Source organism: Drosophila ananassae, chromosome 3L (genome assembly GCF_017639315.1).
Source record: "Drosophila ananassae strain 14024-0371.13 chromosome 3L, ASM1763931v2, whole genome shotgun sequence".
NCBI classification, from domain to species: domain Eukaryota; kingdom Metazoa; phylum Arthropoda; class Insecta; order Diptera; family Drosophilidae; genus Drosophila; species Drosophila ananassae.
This window is the reverse complement of record NC_057929.1, coordinates 3,522,023-3,540,950: the sequence shown is the minus strand read 5'-3', so window position 1 is coordinate 3,540,950 and position 18,928 is coordinate 3,522,023. Positions and strand designations below refer to the sequence as shown.

At 45.0% G+C, this 18,928-nt stretch overlaps 1 protein-coding gene across 38 annotated transcripts in view; it reads left to right on the top strand.

Moving 5' to 3' along the window:
* LOC6492917 (Down syndrome cell adhesion molecule-like protein Dscam2) overlaps positions 1-18,928 on the top strand; it is a 58,468-nt gene that overhangs the window by 15,050 nt on the left and 24,490 nt on the right. For 16 of the 38 annotated variants that reach the window (XM_032450764.2, XM_032450760.2, XM_032450763.2 and 13 more), the window contains exons 4-8: positions 2,018-2,188; positions 3,289-3,438; positions 5,191-5,323; positions 15,272-16,116; positions 16,175-16,336. In XM_032450764.2, the coding sequence (XP_032306655.1) occupies positions 2,018-2,188; positions 3,289-3,438; positions 5,191-5,323; positions 15,272-16,116; positions 16,175-16,336 (1,461 nt within the window). Of the gene's footprint in view, positions 1-47; positions 210-331; positions 494-1,452; positions 1,624-1,726; positions 1,886-2,017; positions 2,189-3,288; positions 3,439-4,794; positions 4,919-5,190; positions 5,324-6,248; positions 6,338-6,365; positions 6,490-6,553; positions 6,678-7,875; positions 8,000-8,990; positions 9,020-9,057; positions 9,182-10,932; positions 11,046-11,094; positions 11,253-15,271; positions 16,117-16,174; positions 16,337-18,417; positions 18,709-18,928 lie in introns of those variants that run through there. The other 22 variants (XM_032450754.2, XM_044715526.1, XM_044715529.1 and 19 more) reach the window with 17 other exon arrangements.

Below are 18,928 nucleotides of genomic sequence, written 5' to 3'. Positions count from 1 at the left end.
TTTTATTTCATTTATCCCCTCTATCCTTGTTGAATCCCATTTTTCAGTCGTCAATCAGTATTACGAGGCAGAGGTTGTTTCCGAGTACGTCATTAAAGGCAATACGGCCGTACTGAAGTGCACGATTCCCAGTTTTGTGGCTGATTTTTTACGAGTGGAGGCTTGGGTGGCCAGCGATGGCACTGAGTACACCCCCCAGGAGGACTTTGGTACTTCTAGTTCGATCTTGCTTGGATGAAGTTAGTTTTAAGCAGAAGTCCCTCCATCATTCCTATCCTTTTCCTTGCTTTTTGAATTATTATCATTATCCTTCGTATTCCTCCAATCGCAGTTGTTAATCAGTATTATGGTGCTGATATCCTGATGGAGTATGTCATTCGGGGCAATGCGGCGGTTCTCAAATGTTCGATTCCTTCGTTTGTGGCCGATTTCGTCCGTGTCGAGTCCTGGATCGATGAGGAAGGCACCGAGCTGCGACCTTCCGAAGACTATGGTATTCTTATAAGGCGATTTTCTATTAAATTGGCAACTACTTTGAGGGCTTAACTCCTACCCCATCCCATTATTATTATCATTTAAACATTAAAACACCTTTTCAGTTGTGAATCAGTTCTACGAGGCTGAGATTATGACCGAGTATGTGATCCGGGGCAATGCAGCGGTTCTGAAATGTTCGATTCCCTCCTTCGTGGCCGACTTTGTGCGCGTCGAGTCCTGGATCGATGATGAGGGCAATGTCCTGACCTTTTCCGACAACTACGGTGCGAAGCAGAGCTTCTCTCTTTATCAGTTTAGGCTTAACTAGGTCCTCCTTCCAAAACTTCCTTATCCTGCTATATCCCAAGTTATATTTATGTTTTTCTTCGATCTATAGTCGTTTCGCAGTTCTACATTACCGAGGCAGAGAATGAGTATGTGATTAAAGGCAACGCCGCGGTGGTCAAATGTAAGATTCCCTCGTTCGTGGCCGATTTCGTTCAGGTCGAGGCCTGGGTGGACGAGGAAGGCACCGATTTGTGGCGCAACAACGCCTCCAGCTCCTATGGTACAGATTAAACTGATTGATTTTGATTAGCGGTTTTCGTTTAGGGTTTATCTAACATCCATCCCCATCCCGATCCAAAATTTCACCCTATCTTATGCTTTCTTTTTGACTTAGTTGTAATTCAAAGCTACGAGTCCGAGGCGGACAATGAGTATGTCATTAGGGGCAATTCCGTGGTGATGAAGTGTGAGATTCCCTCGTACGTGGCGGACTTTGTGTTCGTCGATCTCTGGCTGGACTCGGAGGGTCGCAACTACTATCCCAACAATGCCGAAGAGACGGGTATTTGGCCTTGGCTTTCGTTGTTCTACTTTTCTACTAGGACCTCCAATCTCCATTTTCCAGATCATCTCCCGAACTCCTTAAGTTTTTTTTTGTATTATTAAGTATCCTCTGGTATTCTTCAGTTGTCCACCAGTTCTATCAGACGCGGGTTATCGATGAGTTTGTGCTTCGAGGCAACTCTGCCACCCTGAAGTGCCTGGTGCCTTCGTTCGTGGCAGATTTCATCGATGTTGAGGGCTGGATCGACGAGGAAGGTGTCGAGATCTTGAAGCCTCTGCCAGACGACTCCATGGGTAACCCTCTAGATTTTCGGGCTTAGGCTAGTGACACTATCCCCTTCTCCAGTCCCAGTCCGATTCCCCTCCTAACCGTGTTCCCCACATCTCCATCTTGCAGTGGTCAAGCAGTTTTTTGAGTCCCAAGTCTACGATGAGTACGTTATCAAGGGTAATGCGGCCATTTTCAAGTGCCAGACGCCATCGTTTGTGGCGGATCACGTTGATATTACCGATTGGATCGATACTGAAGGCGGGACTTTCACCAAGAACATAACTGGTAGGACCCATAGACGTGTAGACTGTCGTTTGAATAGCCACATGAAGGGGGATCCTGCTATCATTGTAGCCACTCTTAACTTTATGATTTTTCCCCGCTCCTCACTCAATCAATCTTTCCGTAAACTTGCAGTTGTGCCACAATCCTACACCGTTAATGTCATGGACGAGTCCATACTGAGGGGCAATAGCGCCATCCTAAAGTGTCACATACCCAGTTTTGTGGCCGACTTCATTGTGGTCGATTCGTGGGTGGAGGACGAGGAGCGAGTTATTTATCCCCAGGAGGATATCGCAGCCAGCGGTAATTAATCAGAATAAGAGCTCTCGCATTGCCCACTCCCCACGCCATAATCCTCCGACTCCTTTCCGATTCGGTTTGATTCGATCTCTTCTCGATCATGTCATGAAGGACCCTTAAAACGGGATGATGTCCACATTCAGCGCTGCTTAGGCTTTCGATTTTCTTTAATTTCCATTCTTCTATCCTTTTTTGTTTATTCTCCTCCAATCCCCCATCCCAACTATAATTTTTATGTTTTTTCCCATCCAAAATATCCATGGGTCGCTCCTGACTCACCCGAAAAGAAACCCGAAACCCTTCATGTAGTTGAACGTAGCGTTGTCCTGTAGTCTAGTGTAAATACGCGCAAAAATGCTAATAAATGGATCAACAATTTAACAAACTGTACATACAACTCATCTCAGATTCTAAAATTCTTGTAAATATAATAATAAATGTATATCCTTCGCTGATTTCATATTAAATTAAATTATTGGCATTTTTGCTGGTGCATGTTAATAGAGAGCATTGCTAGGAATTTAAGAACTTTACTAGAGAGCTAAAAATACATTTAAATGCAGAATAAATCTAAATCTATAATAACTATAACCTATCACAAATTCCTGGCTCTGCTATTGTATAGTTAATATTTAAGAAAGAAAATGTATTCAAATTTTATTTTAAATCAAATTTTTGAACGCATTTTTGACTTTTCATATTACAATGATTGAAGGACATTATTTATTCGTACCAGCTTGCTTATAAATATGTATAAATATTAAATATAAATATAATTATAATGTAAATATCAATGTGCAAAGTTTTAAATTAATCTCAACAAAATCTCCTTCAATCTAAAATCATTAAAATTCATTTAAAAAGTCACATCGCATGGAAAAAAATTAACAAAATTAATTGCACAATTTGCAAAAGAAAACATCTAAAAGGAAATTTAAAAAATAATTATCAAAGGTGTGGCTTTTAATGTCTTGCAAATAAATTTAATTAAGAACATAAAACTTAGTTAAATTTATTGAAATGTAGTTGCTTACAAAGTTTTAATATCTTTAGCCTCTCACTAATAAAAACCTATTATTTATCATTGATTCTGATCGAATCAGATGGCAAATATCTGGTACTACCCTCTGGAGAACTACACATCCGCGAAGTTGGACCCGAGGATGGTTACAAGAGCTACCAGTGCCGCACCAAGCATCGTCTGACTGGAGAGACCAGGTTGAGTGCCACAAAGGGACGTTTGGTCATTACAGGTAAGAACGCCTTGTTGGCCAATTGATTTTTTAAAAGAATTATTCGAAAAAAACTTCAGTTATTCTTGCTTAATTTTAAAATACTGATACTTGAAAATAATAGACAGAAATTTAAATCTATAACTGAAGTTTTTTGTTGAGTAAACTTCAAATATTTAAGTAAGGTTTCAGTTGTAATATTTACTTATAATTGAAGTTTACTCTTTTATACTATAAATAAGGGACAGACACACCTTTTTGTTAAATGGATTATTAAAAACTAAAAAGTGTATCTTTTTCTTAAGCTTAAAATGTTTGGATTTATGTACTCTTTAACCTAAATCTTCAATTGACTTGAATGGCTATAATTCTTAAAATATACTTAAAACTTTACAGAAATTTTCTATTTTCGGCATTAAAATAAGAAGAAATCCAGACATTTTTTGCTTTGCTTGGAAACTGTCTTGGATACTTAATATATTTTTTGTGCTTTTTGGAGCACAGTATCTCTGGCAATTTCTTGGCAAATTTTGTAATCATTACATAAGCAACAATTCTTTGAATATTTGAAAATGCAATCAAAAAGATTTTTCGCTTAAAATCTCTTTCTTTGCGAAAGCATAAACGATCTAGATTGCTCATTTGAATGCAGATTTAAGAATTTAAAAATAATTGGCCTACTTGGGGCCTACGAGGTCAAAGAATTGCTGCCGTAGCCTAAGTCTAAATTGAAAACTGCCTGAATGTTGGGATAGGGTACTCGACAATGAAAGAGCTTGCAATAAAGCCAGTAGCGTAGGTGTGGTCCGTTTTTCCAATAAGCCAAGTCAACCCTTTAGTGGTAAGATTTCATTTTAAATCCTCCTTCAAAATGCGCCCAAGGTAAGTGCCACATTCAGTTACAGTCCTTCTAACTATTATGACATTATTTGTATGGTTGTTTATTCTAAACTTCATTCACAGAACCAGTGGGCACGGTTTCCCCAAAGTTCCCTAATACACAGACCAGCAGTAGCTTCACGGGAGAAGCCGGCTTCAACCAGACACTTCTGTGTCCTGCCCAGGCCTATCCAGCCCCATTGTTTAGGTAGGAATACTGTTGATATCCTGGGAGAGGCTAGTTTCCAATTTGGGCTTCATTTTAAAGTGAACTCATCCTTAAACTTTTAAATTCTTTAAGAACCCATTGCAAGTGTTGGGCCCAGACTTCTTTCCGGCAATGACATCAAAGTGGTTCAGTTTAGCGCGGGTCTGCCCACCACACTTTTGTGTCCAGCTCAGTCTTATCCAGTGCCATTCTTTAGGTGAGCACTATCCCAACTAAGGGGGCTATCAAATAGTTTCTAAGTCCCTACATAATCCTCTGAATCTTCTTAGAGCCTGTTGGCAGTGTTGGTCCTCGTCTCACCAGCGGAGATGAGTCACGCATCCTTAAAGTGAAGCAGGAGGCCAGTGCCACACTTCTTTGCCCGGCCCAGGCCTATCCGGTGCCTTTCTTTAGGTAAACTAGCCCAACATCGAGGCAGCTCTTCCTTTGTTAGTCTTTGAGGATTAAAAACTCCTAAATACGTTCTAGAACCTGTGGCCAGTGTCAGCCCCAAAGTCACAGCCGGCGATGATGCCATTAAGATTCCCAAAGTATCTGCAGGAAGCAGTGCCACTCTCATGTGTCCTGCTCAGGCCTATCCAGTGCCCTTTTATAGGTAAACCCAACCCAACATTGGGGCAACTAGTCTTTGTAGCTTGTGTTTGATTTTCAATAACCTCTTGTAGAGCCCGTTGGTAGTGTTAGTCCCCAACTGAGCGGGAATGGCAACCAGGAGCACATAACACTAATCCGTGTGCCAAAGATGGGAAGTGTCACGCTGATGTGTCCAGCTCAGGCCTATCCAGTGCCCTTCTTTAGGTAATCTCCCAACTTCAGGCAGGAGCTTTAATTCAAAATGTCTGACTTATCGCTTAAATCGCTTTGAAGAACCTGTTGGCAGTGTTGGGCCCAAACTGACCTCCGGAGACGACTCGCGAACTGTGAGGGTTAGACTGGCAGAGAGCATAACTCTTCTTTGCCCAGCTCAGGCGTATCCAGTGCCTTTCTATAGGTAATTGGCAGACAGTTCCTCTCCTAATATCAGGCAGTCTTTTAGGGGTTTTCTTCACATTCCAAAAATATCCTTTCTCCACAGAACCTGTGGGCAGTGTCAGTCCCAAAATAAATGCAGGAGAAGATCTGAAACACGTGAAGGGCAGACTTGGACAAGATTTGAGTTTGTTGTGTCCAGCTCAGGCATATCCCACGCCTTTCTTTAGGTAACTTTCCCTAACTTAGTCTGAGCAGTTTTCAAGTAGAGTAGCTATCCAAATAATTATGTCAAAAACTTGACTTTCAGAGCCTGTTGGTAGCGTCAGTCCTAAAATCAGTACGGGAGATGATTTTAATCATATTAAGGGAAAAAGTAAACAAGATTTGAGTTTACTTTGTCCAGCTCAGGCTTATCCTCAGCCCTTTTATAGGTAACGGTCCCTTCTAGCGCAGTTTTCAAATAAATTTAATATATAGAAAGATAAACCCATCAATCCATGAACTTTGCAGAGCCCATTGGTAGCGTTAGTCCCAAGATTACCAACTCTGATGATCTGAAGCACATTAAGGCCAAGAACTTGAGCAGTTTAAGCCTCTTGTGTCCAGCTCAGGCCTATCCACAGCCCATTTCTAGGTAAACTTCAACTACCCAACCCAACATTCCTCCATTTTATTAGATTTTATAAGGATAACCATGTAGGATTTTCATTTTTAAGAACCCGTTGGTAGCGTGGCGCCAAAACTCAACTTCCTGGAGCGTTTCAAAATGATGCAAATCATGGGAGGCACTACCTTCAACATTCAGTGTCCAGTTCAATCGTATCCAATGCCTGTTTTTAAGTAAGACTTTCATTAATTCATCCTTTAGAGCCCGTGGGCAGTGTTAGACCCAAGGTTAATCCCCAGGACAAACACCAGTTCATAGACGTTGAAATGTCGAGCAGCTATGCCTTGTTGTGCCTGGCACAGTCCTACCCAACACCTGCCTTCAGGTGGGTTTCGTTTTTAAGAATTATTATAAGTGGTTTGTGTGTTTCTCCGCGATTTTGCTTCTAGATCCCGTTGGCTCTGTCAAACCGAAAATAAATATTCAGGACAAGCTGCAGACACGCGAAATAGCCGGAGGAGTTGCTTTCGCTTTGCTCTGCCCGGCCCAGTCCTATCCTATTCCAGCTCACAGGTGCGGAAAATATGCCACCAATTTGGCAAATTGTTCAATTACCAGGGCGTTTTCTGCATTTTTGGGGCTTTGTTATCCTAGTGATTATATTATTAGGCGGTACAGCCTTTCCATTTATTCAGGCAGTTGAAAAGATAGTTTTTCGGAAAGTGAAAAGTATTATTTTGCAGAGCCCATTGGTAGCGTGCCGCCAAAGGTTAGCATTGACGACGAGGTGGCCAATGCCCGTGGCTTTGTGGGCCGAAGCTTGAGCCTCAAATGTCCAGCCCAGTCATTTCCCATTCCAGTTTATAGGTAGGTTGCTCCAACATTTAGGCAGCTTTCTTGTATCCCTCAACAAGTTATAATAAATTGCCTTTTAAATAGAACCCGTGGCCTCTGTTCCTCCCAAATTGAACCTCCTGGAGAGGGTTCGCACCATGGAAGTCGAACAGGGTACAAGTTATGCCATGCAGTGTCCTGGTCAGGCTTTTCCCGTTCCCATTAATAGGTAATCTCACTCTTAGTCCCAACATTCAGGATGATTTCTGGTCTTCTATATCCTCAAGCTTAGGATTCCTCTTTATTTCTAGAACCCGTTGGCTCTGTCCCGCCAAAAATCAATAATATCAACGACAAGTTCCAACTGATGCAGGTTAAACTGCACAGCGACTTTGATATGCAGTGTCCTGGTCAGGCATATCCTGTGCCAATTGTTAGGTGGGTTTCCCGTCATTCTGTCTCAGCGTTAAGGCATTTTTAAGGAAGAGCTATCTGACTCATTATTTTTTCAACTTATAGAGCCCATTGGTTCCGTGCCTCCAAAAATTACCAGTCTGCACGACAAGTTCCAAGTGCTGCAAGTGAAACTAGCGGAGGATTTTTCAATGCAATGTCCTGGTCAGGCATATCCTGTTCCTATAGTTAGGTGGGTTTTCTGGTAATCTCCATCCCAGCATTCCACAAGGGTTAGCTTAGACCTTTACTATAATTCTTTAAAATTTATAGAGCCTATTGGATCTGTACCTCCAAAAATTACTAGCCTGTCTGACAAGTTCCAAGTGCTGCAAGTGAAACTAGCGGAGGAGTTCTCCATGCAGTGCCCTGGTCAGGCATATCCTGTTCCTGTAGTTAGGTTAGTACCAGCAACCTTGACCAACATTCAGGTTAAGATTAGTTTGACCGACTTAGATAACACAATACATATTAAAATCTATAGAACCTGTTGGCTCAGTGGCTCCAAAAGTTGACACCCGCGATGAGTTTACATTTGCCAGGACTCGCCTGGGCGCATCAAAGGCTTTAATCTGCCCAGCTCAGTCGTATCCCATGCCATTGTTTAGGTAATTCCCAAGAGTTCTCATCATTCAGGTCAGGTTTTAGGCAGAAATAATATTAGAATATTTTTTTAGAGCCTGTGGGCAGTGTGGCTCCCAAAGTTGATATCAAAGATGAGATCAACTATGCTCGGGTGGCCTTGGACCATAGCCTGGCTATAGTTTGTCCAGCTCAGTCGTATCCGGTGCCCGCCTTCCGGTGAGTGCTTCTCCCAACTTCCAGGCAGTTTTTAGTACCAGAACAGAGATTTATTCCTACCATTGAAATTTCTTGTAGAGCCTGTGGGTAGTGTGGCACCGAAAGTAGATCCTAACGATCGAATCAAGTGGGTGGATAAGCCAAGTGGCAAGTCTTTAAACTTGCTCTGTCCAGCGCAATCCTTTCCAGTGCCTGCTGCCCGGTAAGCTTTGAGTTTAACCTCTCCGAAAGTGCAGTTTTCAATAGATAGTCTTAGGATTTTAAAAGTTTGGAAACTTTAAGCAAAAACACATTATTGCAGAGCCGGTAGGAAGTGTGGCGCCCAAGGTAGATGTCAAGGATCGCATCACCTGGCTTGATAAACCAGAAGGACAAGCCTTGAACTTACTGTGTCCAGCTCAATCGTATCCCATGCCGGCTTATAGGTAGGAATACCTACCACTCGGTTCTCATGATCAGGCAGTTTTCAGTTTCAAAACTCTTTGTTTTTGGAAGAACCTGTGGGCAGTGTGGCACCCAAAGTTGATATGCACGACAAGTTCGATGTAAACATCAAAAGCTCCAATAAGTCCTTAAACTTGTTCTGCAAGGCTCAGGGATATCCCATGCCAGCCTTTAGGTAAAGACATTGCTGAGTACCCTTGCACCCATCAGAAGTAGCTTTCAATTAGATAGGTAGAATAATAGTTATAATCTCTTGCAGAACCTGTGGGCAGTGTAGCTCCCAAAGTCGATATGCAAGATAAATTGGGGTTCGTCATTAGAAACGCGAATACTTCCTTGAATTTGCTCTGCAAGGCTCAAGGGTATCCTATGCCAGCATTTAGGTAACTAAATAGTTGATTACTAAACCCCTTTCTTTCAGAACCCGTTGGTAGTGTGGCGCCCAAAGTAGAAATTAAAGATAAACTGGGCATATTTGTGGCCAAAGCTTCTAGTTCCATGGCCCTTCTATGTCCTGCACAGTCCTACCCAATGCCAGCTTATAGGTAATTGCTATGATCATTGTCCTGTGCCTCAACTGACACTTTAAGGCAGTTCATTAGTTACTAGTGTTAATGTCTTGACATCTTTAGAGCCCATTGGCAGTGTTGCTCCTCGTGTGAGTCGCAAGGATGAGTTCAATCATGACCGCATTAGCAGTTCCAAAACTATTGCCATTCAGTGTCCAGCTCAGGCCTTTCCCGTGCCCTTCTATAGGTAAACGTCGAGTGCTCAAAGTCCCCCCATTTAGTAGTTTCAATAAGTTCGATGGAAATTAGCTTTATTTTCTATTCTCCTTGGAACCTGTTGGAAGTGTGGCGCCCAAAGTCAATAAGAACGATGAGTTCAGTCACGACCGGACAGCCATTGGAGGGAGGGTGGCTCTTCGCTGTCCTGCGCAGTCATTTCCGGTGCCCTTCTATAGGTCTGTCATTGTCGAGTTTACCCTTTCGAACGTCCTTCCCAGGCATTTGCTTAGTTTCCTTGTATATCCTTCTGTATCGTGGCAATGTTTCAGAGCCTGTGGGCAGCGTGGCGCCGCGTGTCAACAAGAAAGACGGCTTCAGCCACGACAGTATCCGGCAGGGGCAAACAATAGCCATTTTCTGTCCTGCCCAGGCCTACCCCGTGCCATTCTATAGGTAACACACCCAAGCAAGCCAATTGAAGGCTTACCGAAAGTTTTCCCATTACAATCGAGCTGGGATTAAGTTGTCAGGCCTCATTGGCTTCCAATTATAATTGGCTTTGTGTCCAGCTTTGTCGTCCTATTTAACCCATTCAGTGTCATGTGTTTTAGGAAAGCCCCCACCCCTTCTAAAATCCATCAAGTGGCAGTTATTGTTGTCAGATACCTCGGGCAGTTTTCAATGACGGCTTAGGTCTGTAGTACTTATTTCGGGTTATTTGATTTTAGAGCCTGTGGGAAGTGTACCCCCTAAAATAAGTGTTGGTGAGCGGCGCAAGGATGCGGAAGTTCCTCAAAATGGCGACCTAAGCATTTTCTGTCCAGCCCAATCGTACCCAGTACCAGCATTTAGGTGAGATTCATACTAGAGGCAGTTAGAGTGTTAACTGGTTAGAGTGATAAGAGCTTAAAATATGTGATATTTTCCAGAACCTGTGGCTAGTGTAGGCCCAAAAATCAGTGTGGGTGAGCGTCTTAGAGATGCTGGTGCTTCGTCAAACGCCACTTTGACTCTCTTTTGTCCAGCTCAGTCCTATCCAGTGCCTTCTTTAGGTAACCCATGTGAATATTTTCAAGCAGTTTCCAGTTTAAGATGTATTCTTGCATGCTAGGTTATTCAATATATTCCTCATATCGTTTAGAGCCCGTGGGGAGTGTGGGACCTCGACTGACTTCAGGAGATAAGACCCGTAATGTGGATATTGCTTCCAGTGGCAGTATTACTTTGTTATGTCCCGCTCAGGCTTATCCGGTTCCATTTTTCAGGTGACTTCCTTCAGGCATTCAGGCATTTATCAATTAGTTTTGGGATCATCAGGTTTAGATGAAATATTTTAGATTAATTTTGTTTTAGAGCCCATAAGTGGGACTGCTCCACGGGTGGCCTTGATTCAGAAAACCAATATTGAATACGTTCGTCTTGGTGGTACGGTGGCCATAGTGTGTCCGGCCCAGGGTTATCCAGTGCCAGTTTTTAGGTGAGGCCCAACATAAAGGCAGCCTTATACTAGTTTATAGTTAACTAAACTAAAAAAATCCGTTTTATTTAAAATTATAGAGCCCATTAGCAGTACGGTTCCCAAAGTTATTTCGCTGGCCAAGTTCGATATGAAAACTTACGCAGGTCATTCTACCCTGGCTTTGCTGTGTCCTGCTCAGGGATATCCTGTGCCATTTTTTAGGTAATCATCCAAAGGTCTTAATCCATATTCAGGCAGTTTTTATTTAAGATTGCATAGTTTCATAATGAGCTATTCTGTTTTTGTAGAACCCGTTTCAAGCACTGCTCCAAAGGTGCCACCTTTGCAGTCGAGACCTTTGGTGGTTCCTGGACATTCAAGTCTGTCTATTTTGTGTCCTGCCCAAGGATATCCTGCTCCCAGTTTTAGGTGGGTTAATTAAATAGTTGGACCTGCTTCTATCCCACTCATTCGGGCAGTTTTTAACAGATTTTTATAGTTTTAACAACTTATAATCCCTTTTTTCTAGAACCCATTAGCAGTAGCCCTCCCAAGATAAATGCCTTGACTTATAAACCCAATATTGTGGACTCTACTATGACCACTGCTATACTATGTCCTGCTCAGGGTTATCCTGCTCCCAGTTTTAGGTTGGTTTTTCTAAGACTATTATCTTCATACGTTGTTGAGTTCTGATTTCAACATTTCGGCAGAAATATTTTAAAATTACTCAATACATAATTTATCCTCTAGAGCCTGTTGGTGGCAAGGCTCCTACCTTGCTCTCCAATGACATCAAACGCTCCTGGATCGAGAGGATGCAGGCCACCAATCTGGCCATATTCTGTCCTGCCCAGGCCTTCCCAGTCCCAGTCTATAGGTTAGATATTTTTGCTTTCTGAACATTCCACTTTCTTCCACTTTTTCTTTCGTTGGACACCAAGTGTTCTTCAGAACGGAAGTGGTTCTCTTTTCGTTGTGCCGCCTGGTTGCATATATCCGGTGGCGATTATCTGGTTAGGTCAAAAACGTGACTTTAATTATGCATGAGAAGTGTGAACTTTTGGCCCGTAGTTTGAGTCTTAGACCGGGTTGGGGGGTTGTAGGGGGCTGGGCGGTTCATTCATAAAATGCGCGCGCAAAGCAAAACAGAAACAAAACACAAAGGCACCCACAAAAGTAAGCTACGTAAACAAATCAAAAGAGAATCGGTAAACAGACACCCACCGGTCTGTGGGTCTGCCTCTTTCCCCTTTCTTTTGTGCAACTGTGTGTGTGTGTGCCAAAGTTTGTAAACAAAACCGGCGCTCAGCTGGTGAACTCTCTCCCTCTCTCATCGAGAGAGTCAAACTCTCTGGCCATCACTGCGCATGATTGCGATCGAGAGAGAATTTCCCAAAACAACTTCCCCTCTAGGGAGAGTGTGGATGGCAACCGTCAGCTGTTTATGAATGAACGCACGTTTCTGGGTCAACAGCCGGTGTTTGTTGCCACTTTTCCGAGGTCAAATCCCACCGGATGGGGGTGGGGCGGCTTCCTACCTCCACTTGTTGCACATAAGCTAAGGCAGCTGTTGCTGAAGACTCTAGAGCGCTTGCGCAAGTTATTGGCCTTCACATTGACCCATTAAACTATGCACCTTGCCCCCCATTTTATTTCCTCTTTTTTAGTGCGAAAGTTTCTTCTTTTCTTATGTCAGTCAGGGTTCGGAAAGGTCACGTTCAATGTCTCGGTGAAAGTTAAGTGAAAGCACTTGGGGGAAACATTCAGACAGTTTAATGCTTTCGTTTGAGTTAATTGATGACTTGGGGGTTTTATTCGCAGAGCCCGTTGGCGCCAAGGCCCCCACCTTCTCTCTCGAGTACAAGCTAATTGAGGTGCAAAAGTCAAAGGGCACGGCCTTTGCTCTGCTCTGCCAAGCCCAAGCTTTTCCAGTTCCCATTATTAGGTAAGAGGTGCGGAAAGTTCAACCCAACATTCAGAGCACTTTCTGCTAGTATATATTTTAAATAATAACTTATATAACCAAACCCTCAGAACCCATTGCCTCTAAGGCTCCTAGCGTGCCCACGGGAGTGATGGTCTTTCAGCAAAGTGTTCCTTTGGCCTCCACATTTGCCATGTTATGTCAGGCCCAGGCCTTTCCAGTGCCAGTTTTTAGGTAATCTCTAGTTTCGTTACTTCCAACATTCAGTTAGAAGTTTTCAAGGTTTTTTTAAATAAATAAAATATAATCCCCTAACTTTTTAGAACCCGTTGGATTCAAGGCTCCCAGCTTTCCCAGCGTGGCCTCAACTTTTACCCTTCATATACCCCAGAAAAGTGAAGTAGCACTCACCTGCCAAGCTCAGTCCTATCCAGTGCCGATATTTAGGTAATCCTGGGTCCTCTTCAGTAGGGTCCAACACTGTTTCCCTGGTTCTGTGAATCCCCTTTTATTAGCCACTAGAATAAAATTTTCTCTTTTAGAACCTGTTGGTGCCAAGGCTCCAACTTTTTCAACCGACTCTAAAGGCAGTATTTTTGAGCGTTCCGTCAACGCCAGTTTTGCTTTGCTCTGCCAGGCTCAGGCTTTTCCCGTTCCCATCATTAGGCAAGTTTTTAGGCCATAAAAATAAAGAAAAGATATTATTAATGCTTTGCAGAACCCATTGGAGCCAGGGCTCCTACCTTCTCCTCCGATTACAACTCCTTTTCTTATGCTCGTGCTGTGGGCCAGAGCTTTGCTTTGCTCTGTCAGGCTCAGGCTTTTCCAGTTCCTCTAATGAGGTTAGTTTCCAACTCAGGCAGTTTTCTTATATCTTAGGGGGTATTTTAGTTATTTATATTCATTATTTCAGAACCTATTGGCGCCAGGGCTCCCACCTTTTCCACTGATTCCAATTCATTTTCATACATCCGCTCTGTGGGTCAGAGCTTTGCTTTGCTGTGTCAGGCTCAGGCTTATCCTGTTCCGCTAATCAGGTCAGAAACTATCCCCATTTCAGGCAGTTTATTTTTAGATTTTACTATCTATCTAGTAACTATTTTTTACAGAGCCAATCGGCGCTAGGGCTCCCACATTTTCAACCGATTCGGATATCTTTTCGTACACCCGTTCAGTGGGTCAAAGTTTTGCTTTACTTTGCCAGGCCCAGGCTTATCCTGTTCCAGTTATGAGGTAGTTATGGGGTTCAGAGTCCAGTACCCTTTATAGGATAATGGTCCAACAATTCAGGCAGTTGGGATTATCTGATAAACATTTTATTCCCAGAACCTGTTAGTGCCAAAGGTCCGACCTTTGCTTCGGATATGAAAAGTTATACATTCGTTCGCCATTTTGGCCAGAGCTTTGCCTTGCTTTGCCAGGCTCAAGCTTATCCTGTTCCCCTCATAAGGTAGTCCTTAAATATACCTAAGATTTAAAGCCATCCCAGTCCCCAATTTAAGCATTTTGTTGGTTTCTTTGTAGAACCCGTTGGTGCGAAAGCGCCAACCTTCTCTGGCGAGTCCAAGAGCTTTACTTTTGTGAAAGAAATCTCGACTAGTTTCGCCCTGTTATGTCAGGCCCAGGCATTTCCAGTACCCATCATAAGGTTAGTCTAACATTTGGGCAGTTTTCATATCAGTTTTTTCTTTAGAACTTATATCACCTTTGTAATGATTTCCAGAACCTGTGGGTAGTGTGGCCCCCAAGATATCGGGAGGCCGCTTGCAAGAAATCACACAAACAGCTAGCACAGATTTGGCTATTTTATGTCTCGGACAGTCTTATCCAACTCCTGCTTTTAGGTAATTCATGGGCTCACTATCACGATTGACATTGAGGCTTTTTCAGGCTTCATACTATAAATGATAGAAGTTGAAATGAGAACTTAATATTATTTCAGAGCCAATTGGCAGTGTGTCGCCCACAATTTCGGGCGATCGCTTGCAGGAACAGACCCAGAAGATGGGACGCAGTTTCTCGATTCTCTGCCAGGGACAGTCCTATCCCCATCCAGTTTTTAGGTACTTCTATATAGTATTTAAATGAAACCTTCAGGCAGTTATTTTGATAAGGGATAGAGTCTCATTTTTTATGATTTTCAGAGCCAGTTGGATTAGTTAAGCCCCGCATTTCCACCAAAAGCATTGAAATCAATGAGGTGCCTTTGAGTGGCACATTTGTGGGTCATTGCCCAGGACAGGGTTATCCAGTACCCGTTTATAGGTAGAACTCTAGGGTTTCTCTTGTTAGGTTGTCGTTAGGATTATTCCCGATCCCCCAAAGGTGGAGCACAGAATAAGCAAGTAGAGTTTAAACTCAAACATAATCGTTATGGTAAGTAAGATCCATCTCCCCGCCGAGGAAAGGTGAGTATTCTAGACTTAAAAAAAGGAAAAGAACTTGCTCATTCTGTGCCCACTCTCCCTGCTGCCAACTCTGACATGAAGAGCCCTCCACTAACACCCTTTTCTCGTTCCAGATGGTACAAATTCATTGAGGGAACTACCCGCAAGCAGGCTGTGGTCCTAAATGATCGTGTGAAGCAGGTTTCCGGAACTCTGATTATCAAGGATGCAGTGGTCGACGATTCCGGCAAGTACTTGTGCGTGGTGAACAATTCCGTAGGTGGCGAGAGTGTTGAGACCGTCCTTACCGTGACCGCCCCGCTGTCGGCCAAGATAGATCCTCCCACCCAGACCGTTGACTTTGGACGTCCCGCCGTATTCACCTGCCAGTACACCGGCAATCCCATCAAGACTGTCAGCTGGATGAAGGACGGCAAGGCGATCGGACACAGCGAGCCAGTGCTGCGCATCGAATCCGTGAAGAAGGAGGACAAGGGCATGTACCAGTGCTTCGTACGAAATGACCAGGAATCCGCCGAGGCCAGTGCTGAACTGAAGCTGGGAGGCCGCTTCGACCCGCCCGTCATCCGCCAGGCCTTCCAGGAGGAGACCATGGAACCTGGCCCAAGTGTATTCCTGAAGTGTGTGGCTGGTGGTAACCCCACTCCCGAAATCTCTTGGGAACTCGACGGCAAGAAGATCGCCAACAATGATCGGTATCAGGTTGGACAGTATGTCACGGTCAACGGAGATGTGGTTTCCTATCTGAACATTACCTCGGTCCATGCCAACGACGGAGGTCTCTACAAGTGCCAGGCCAAGAGCAAGGTGGGCGTGGCTGATCACTCCGCCAAACTGAACGTTTACGGCCTGCCCTACATCCGTCAAATGGAAAAGAAGGCCATCGTGGCTGGCGAGACTCTGATCGTTACCTGTCCAGTTGCTGGCTATCCCATTGATTCTATTGTCTGGGAGAGAGGTAAGGAGATACTATAGTTGTACTAAGATTTGTTCCTAATGGATAATCCCTCTTCTAGATAACCGTGCCCTGCCCATCAACCGCAAACAGAAGGTCTTCCCCAACGGAACTCTGATCATTGAGAACGTGGAACGCAACTCTGACCAGGCGACCTACACCTGCGTGGCCAAGAACCAGGAAGGATACTCTGCCCGCGGCTCTCTGGAAGTACAAGTCATGGGTAAGTTGAAGATTCCAGTTCTGGCACAGACTCCTCTTCAAAGAGGCTGTCTGGTTGTTGTAACACTCTGTGGGCGGGCTATAAGTTTTCAGCCTCATCGTTGGTCGTTCGCTTCGCTTTCTCTTTGAATCGAAAATCAATATCCCTTCGTCCAGTCCCGCCACAGATAGTACCCTTCGATTTCGGGGAGGAGACCATCAACATGAACGACATGGTCTCGGCCACTTGCACGGTAAACAAAGGCGACACTCCGCTCGAGCTGTACTGGACAACAGCACCGGATCCGACCACGGGAGTGGGTCGTCTCATGTCCAACGATGGCATACTGATCACCAAGACGACCCAGCGCATCAGCATGCTCAGCATAGAGTCCGTGCATGCCCGACACCGGGCCAACTATACGTGTGTGGCCAGGAACGCGGCCGGGGTCATTTACCATACGGCGGAGCTGCGGGTCAACGGTTTGCCGATATTCTTCTCCAGCCGTAGTTTGTGTACTCCTTTGGTTTTTGTATTTCGTTATCCTCACACCGCCATCTCCTCGCTTCCCTGCCTTCCGTCACAGTGCTGCCCCAGATCGTGCCCTTCGACTTTGGCGAGGAGAGCGTCAACGAACTGGACATGGTCTCGGCCTCCTGCACGGTCAACAAGGGCGACCTGCCCATCGACGTGGCCTGGACGAAGAACGGCGGCCGTGTCTACACCAACGATGGCATCGTGGTGACCAAGACCAGCACCCGCATGAGTGTCCTCAGCATTGAGTCCGTGAGGGCGCGCCATGCCGGCAACTACTCCTGTGTGGCCACCAACAATGCCGGCGAGACCCGGCACTGGGCCATTCTGGCCGTCAACGGTTAATAGCCTCAATCTTCTGCTTCATAGCTGACCTAGAGCTTTTCTTTTTGTTTGGCTTTTAGTTTTTTGTAAACCTTCCCCCTCCTAGTCTTGCCCCAGGTCGTGCCCTTTGACTTTGGCGAGGAGAGCATTAACGAGTTGGACATGGTCTCCGCCTCCTGCACGGTGAACAAGGGTGACCTACCCGTGGACATCTACTGGACCAAAAACGGCGGCCGTGTCTACACCAACGATGGCCTGATTGTGACCAGGAACAGTCAGCGTCTCAGTGTCCTGAGCATCGAATCCGTGCGAGCTCGTCACGCGGGCAACTATTCCTGTGTGGCCACCAACAATGCGGGGGCCATCACCCAATCCGCCATGCTGGCGGTCAATGGTTATTGCTCCACCTTCAATATTTCATTTTATTAAGTTTCTGTCTTTGTTTTGGCCTTCCAACCTCCCTCCACTCCCAGTCTTGCCCCAAATCATGCCATTCGACTTCGGCGAAGATGTCATCAACGAGATGGACATGGTCTCCGCCTACTGCACCGTCAACCGGGGAGACCTTCCGGTGGACATAGCCTGGACCAAGAACGGTGGCCGCGTCTACACGAATGATGGTCTGATTGTGACCCGGAATAGTCAGCGTATTAGCGTCTTGAGCATCGAGTCCGTCCGGGCCCGTCATGCTGGCAACTACTCCTGCGTGGCCACCAACAATGCCGGCGAGACCCGGCAGTCCGCCATCCTGGCCGTCAATGGTTATTCTCTTCAGATTCTTCTCTTTCTTTGGGATTTTGTGTTTCCTTTGTTTAATTTAGAATCCCCTTCCTTCTATCATCCTGCCACTCCATTGCCTTGCAGTTCCTCCGTCGATAGCACCCTTCTCCTTCGGGGACGATCCCGTGAACACCGGCGAGAATGCCGGAGTGCAGTGCATGGTGCAGAAGGGCGATGTGCCCATCACCATCAAGTGGACGCTCAACTCCCGGCCGATCATAAACGGCGAGGAGGGCATCACCATCCTGAAACTGTCTCCCAAGACGAGCGTATTGAACATTGCCGCTGTGGAACAGCACCATCGCGGGGTTTTCAAGTGCATTGCCGAGAACTTGGCGGGATCTAGCTTTACCACCTCGGAGCTGAAAGTCAACGGTACATGGATGTTACGACGGTCCCTTGCACCCTTTTATCTTTTTAGTTTATGTTTTTATTTTTTATTTTATTTTTATTTAATCCTGCAGTGCCTCCACATGTCTTGCCCTTTAGCTTTGGCAGCGAAGTCTTCAACATGGGTGATGTCTTGAGCATCAACTGTGTAGTCTTAAAGGGCGACTTGCCCTTGAGCATTCATTGGTCCCTAAACGGGGCACCTATTAAGACAGGAGTTGATGGCTTCATGGTGGTTCAGATGAACAGCCGCACCAGTTACTTAAGTGTAGATACCTTGGAGGCCAAGCACCGCGGCTCCTACAGCTGTGTGGCTCAGAATTTGGCTGGCAAAGCCATCTATTCCGCTGAGTTGCAAGTAAATGGTTGGTGAAGAAACAAATACCTATTCCACCTCTTTCTGTAAGTTTTTGCTACTAACACACACCCGGTTTATTTGGTGCAATGGAGTAAGATAGTATTCCCCGAGGCTAAGTAGATTCTCTATCACAGTTGCCCCCCAAATCAGTCCCTTCTCCTTTGGCGAGGAGCCCCTGAACCGCGGAGAGGTGGCCAGTGTGAATTGCGTGGTTCCGAAGGGGGACC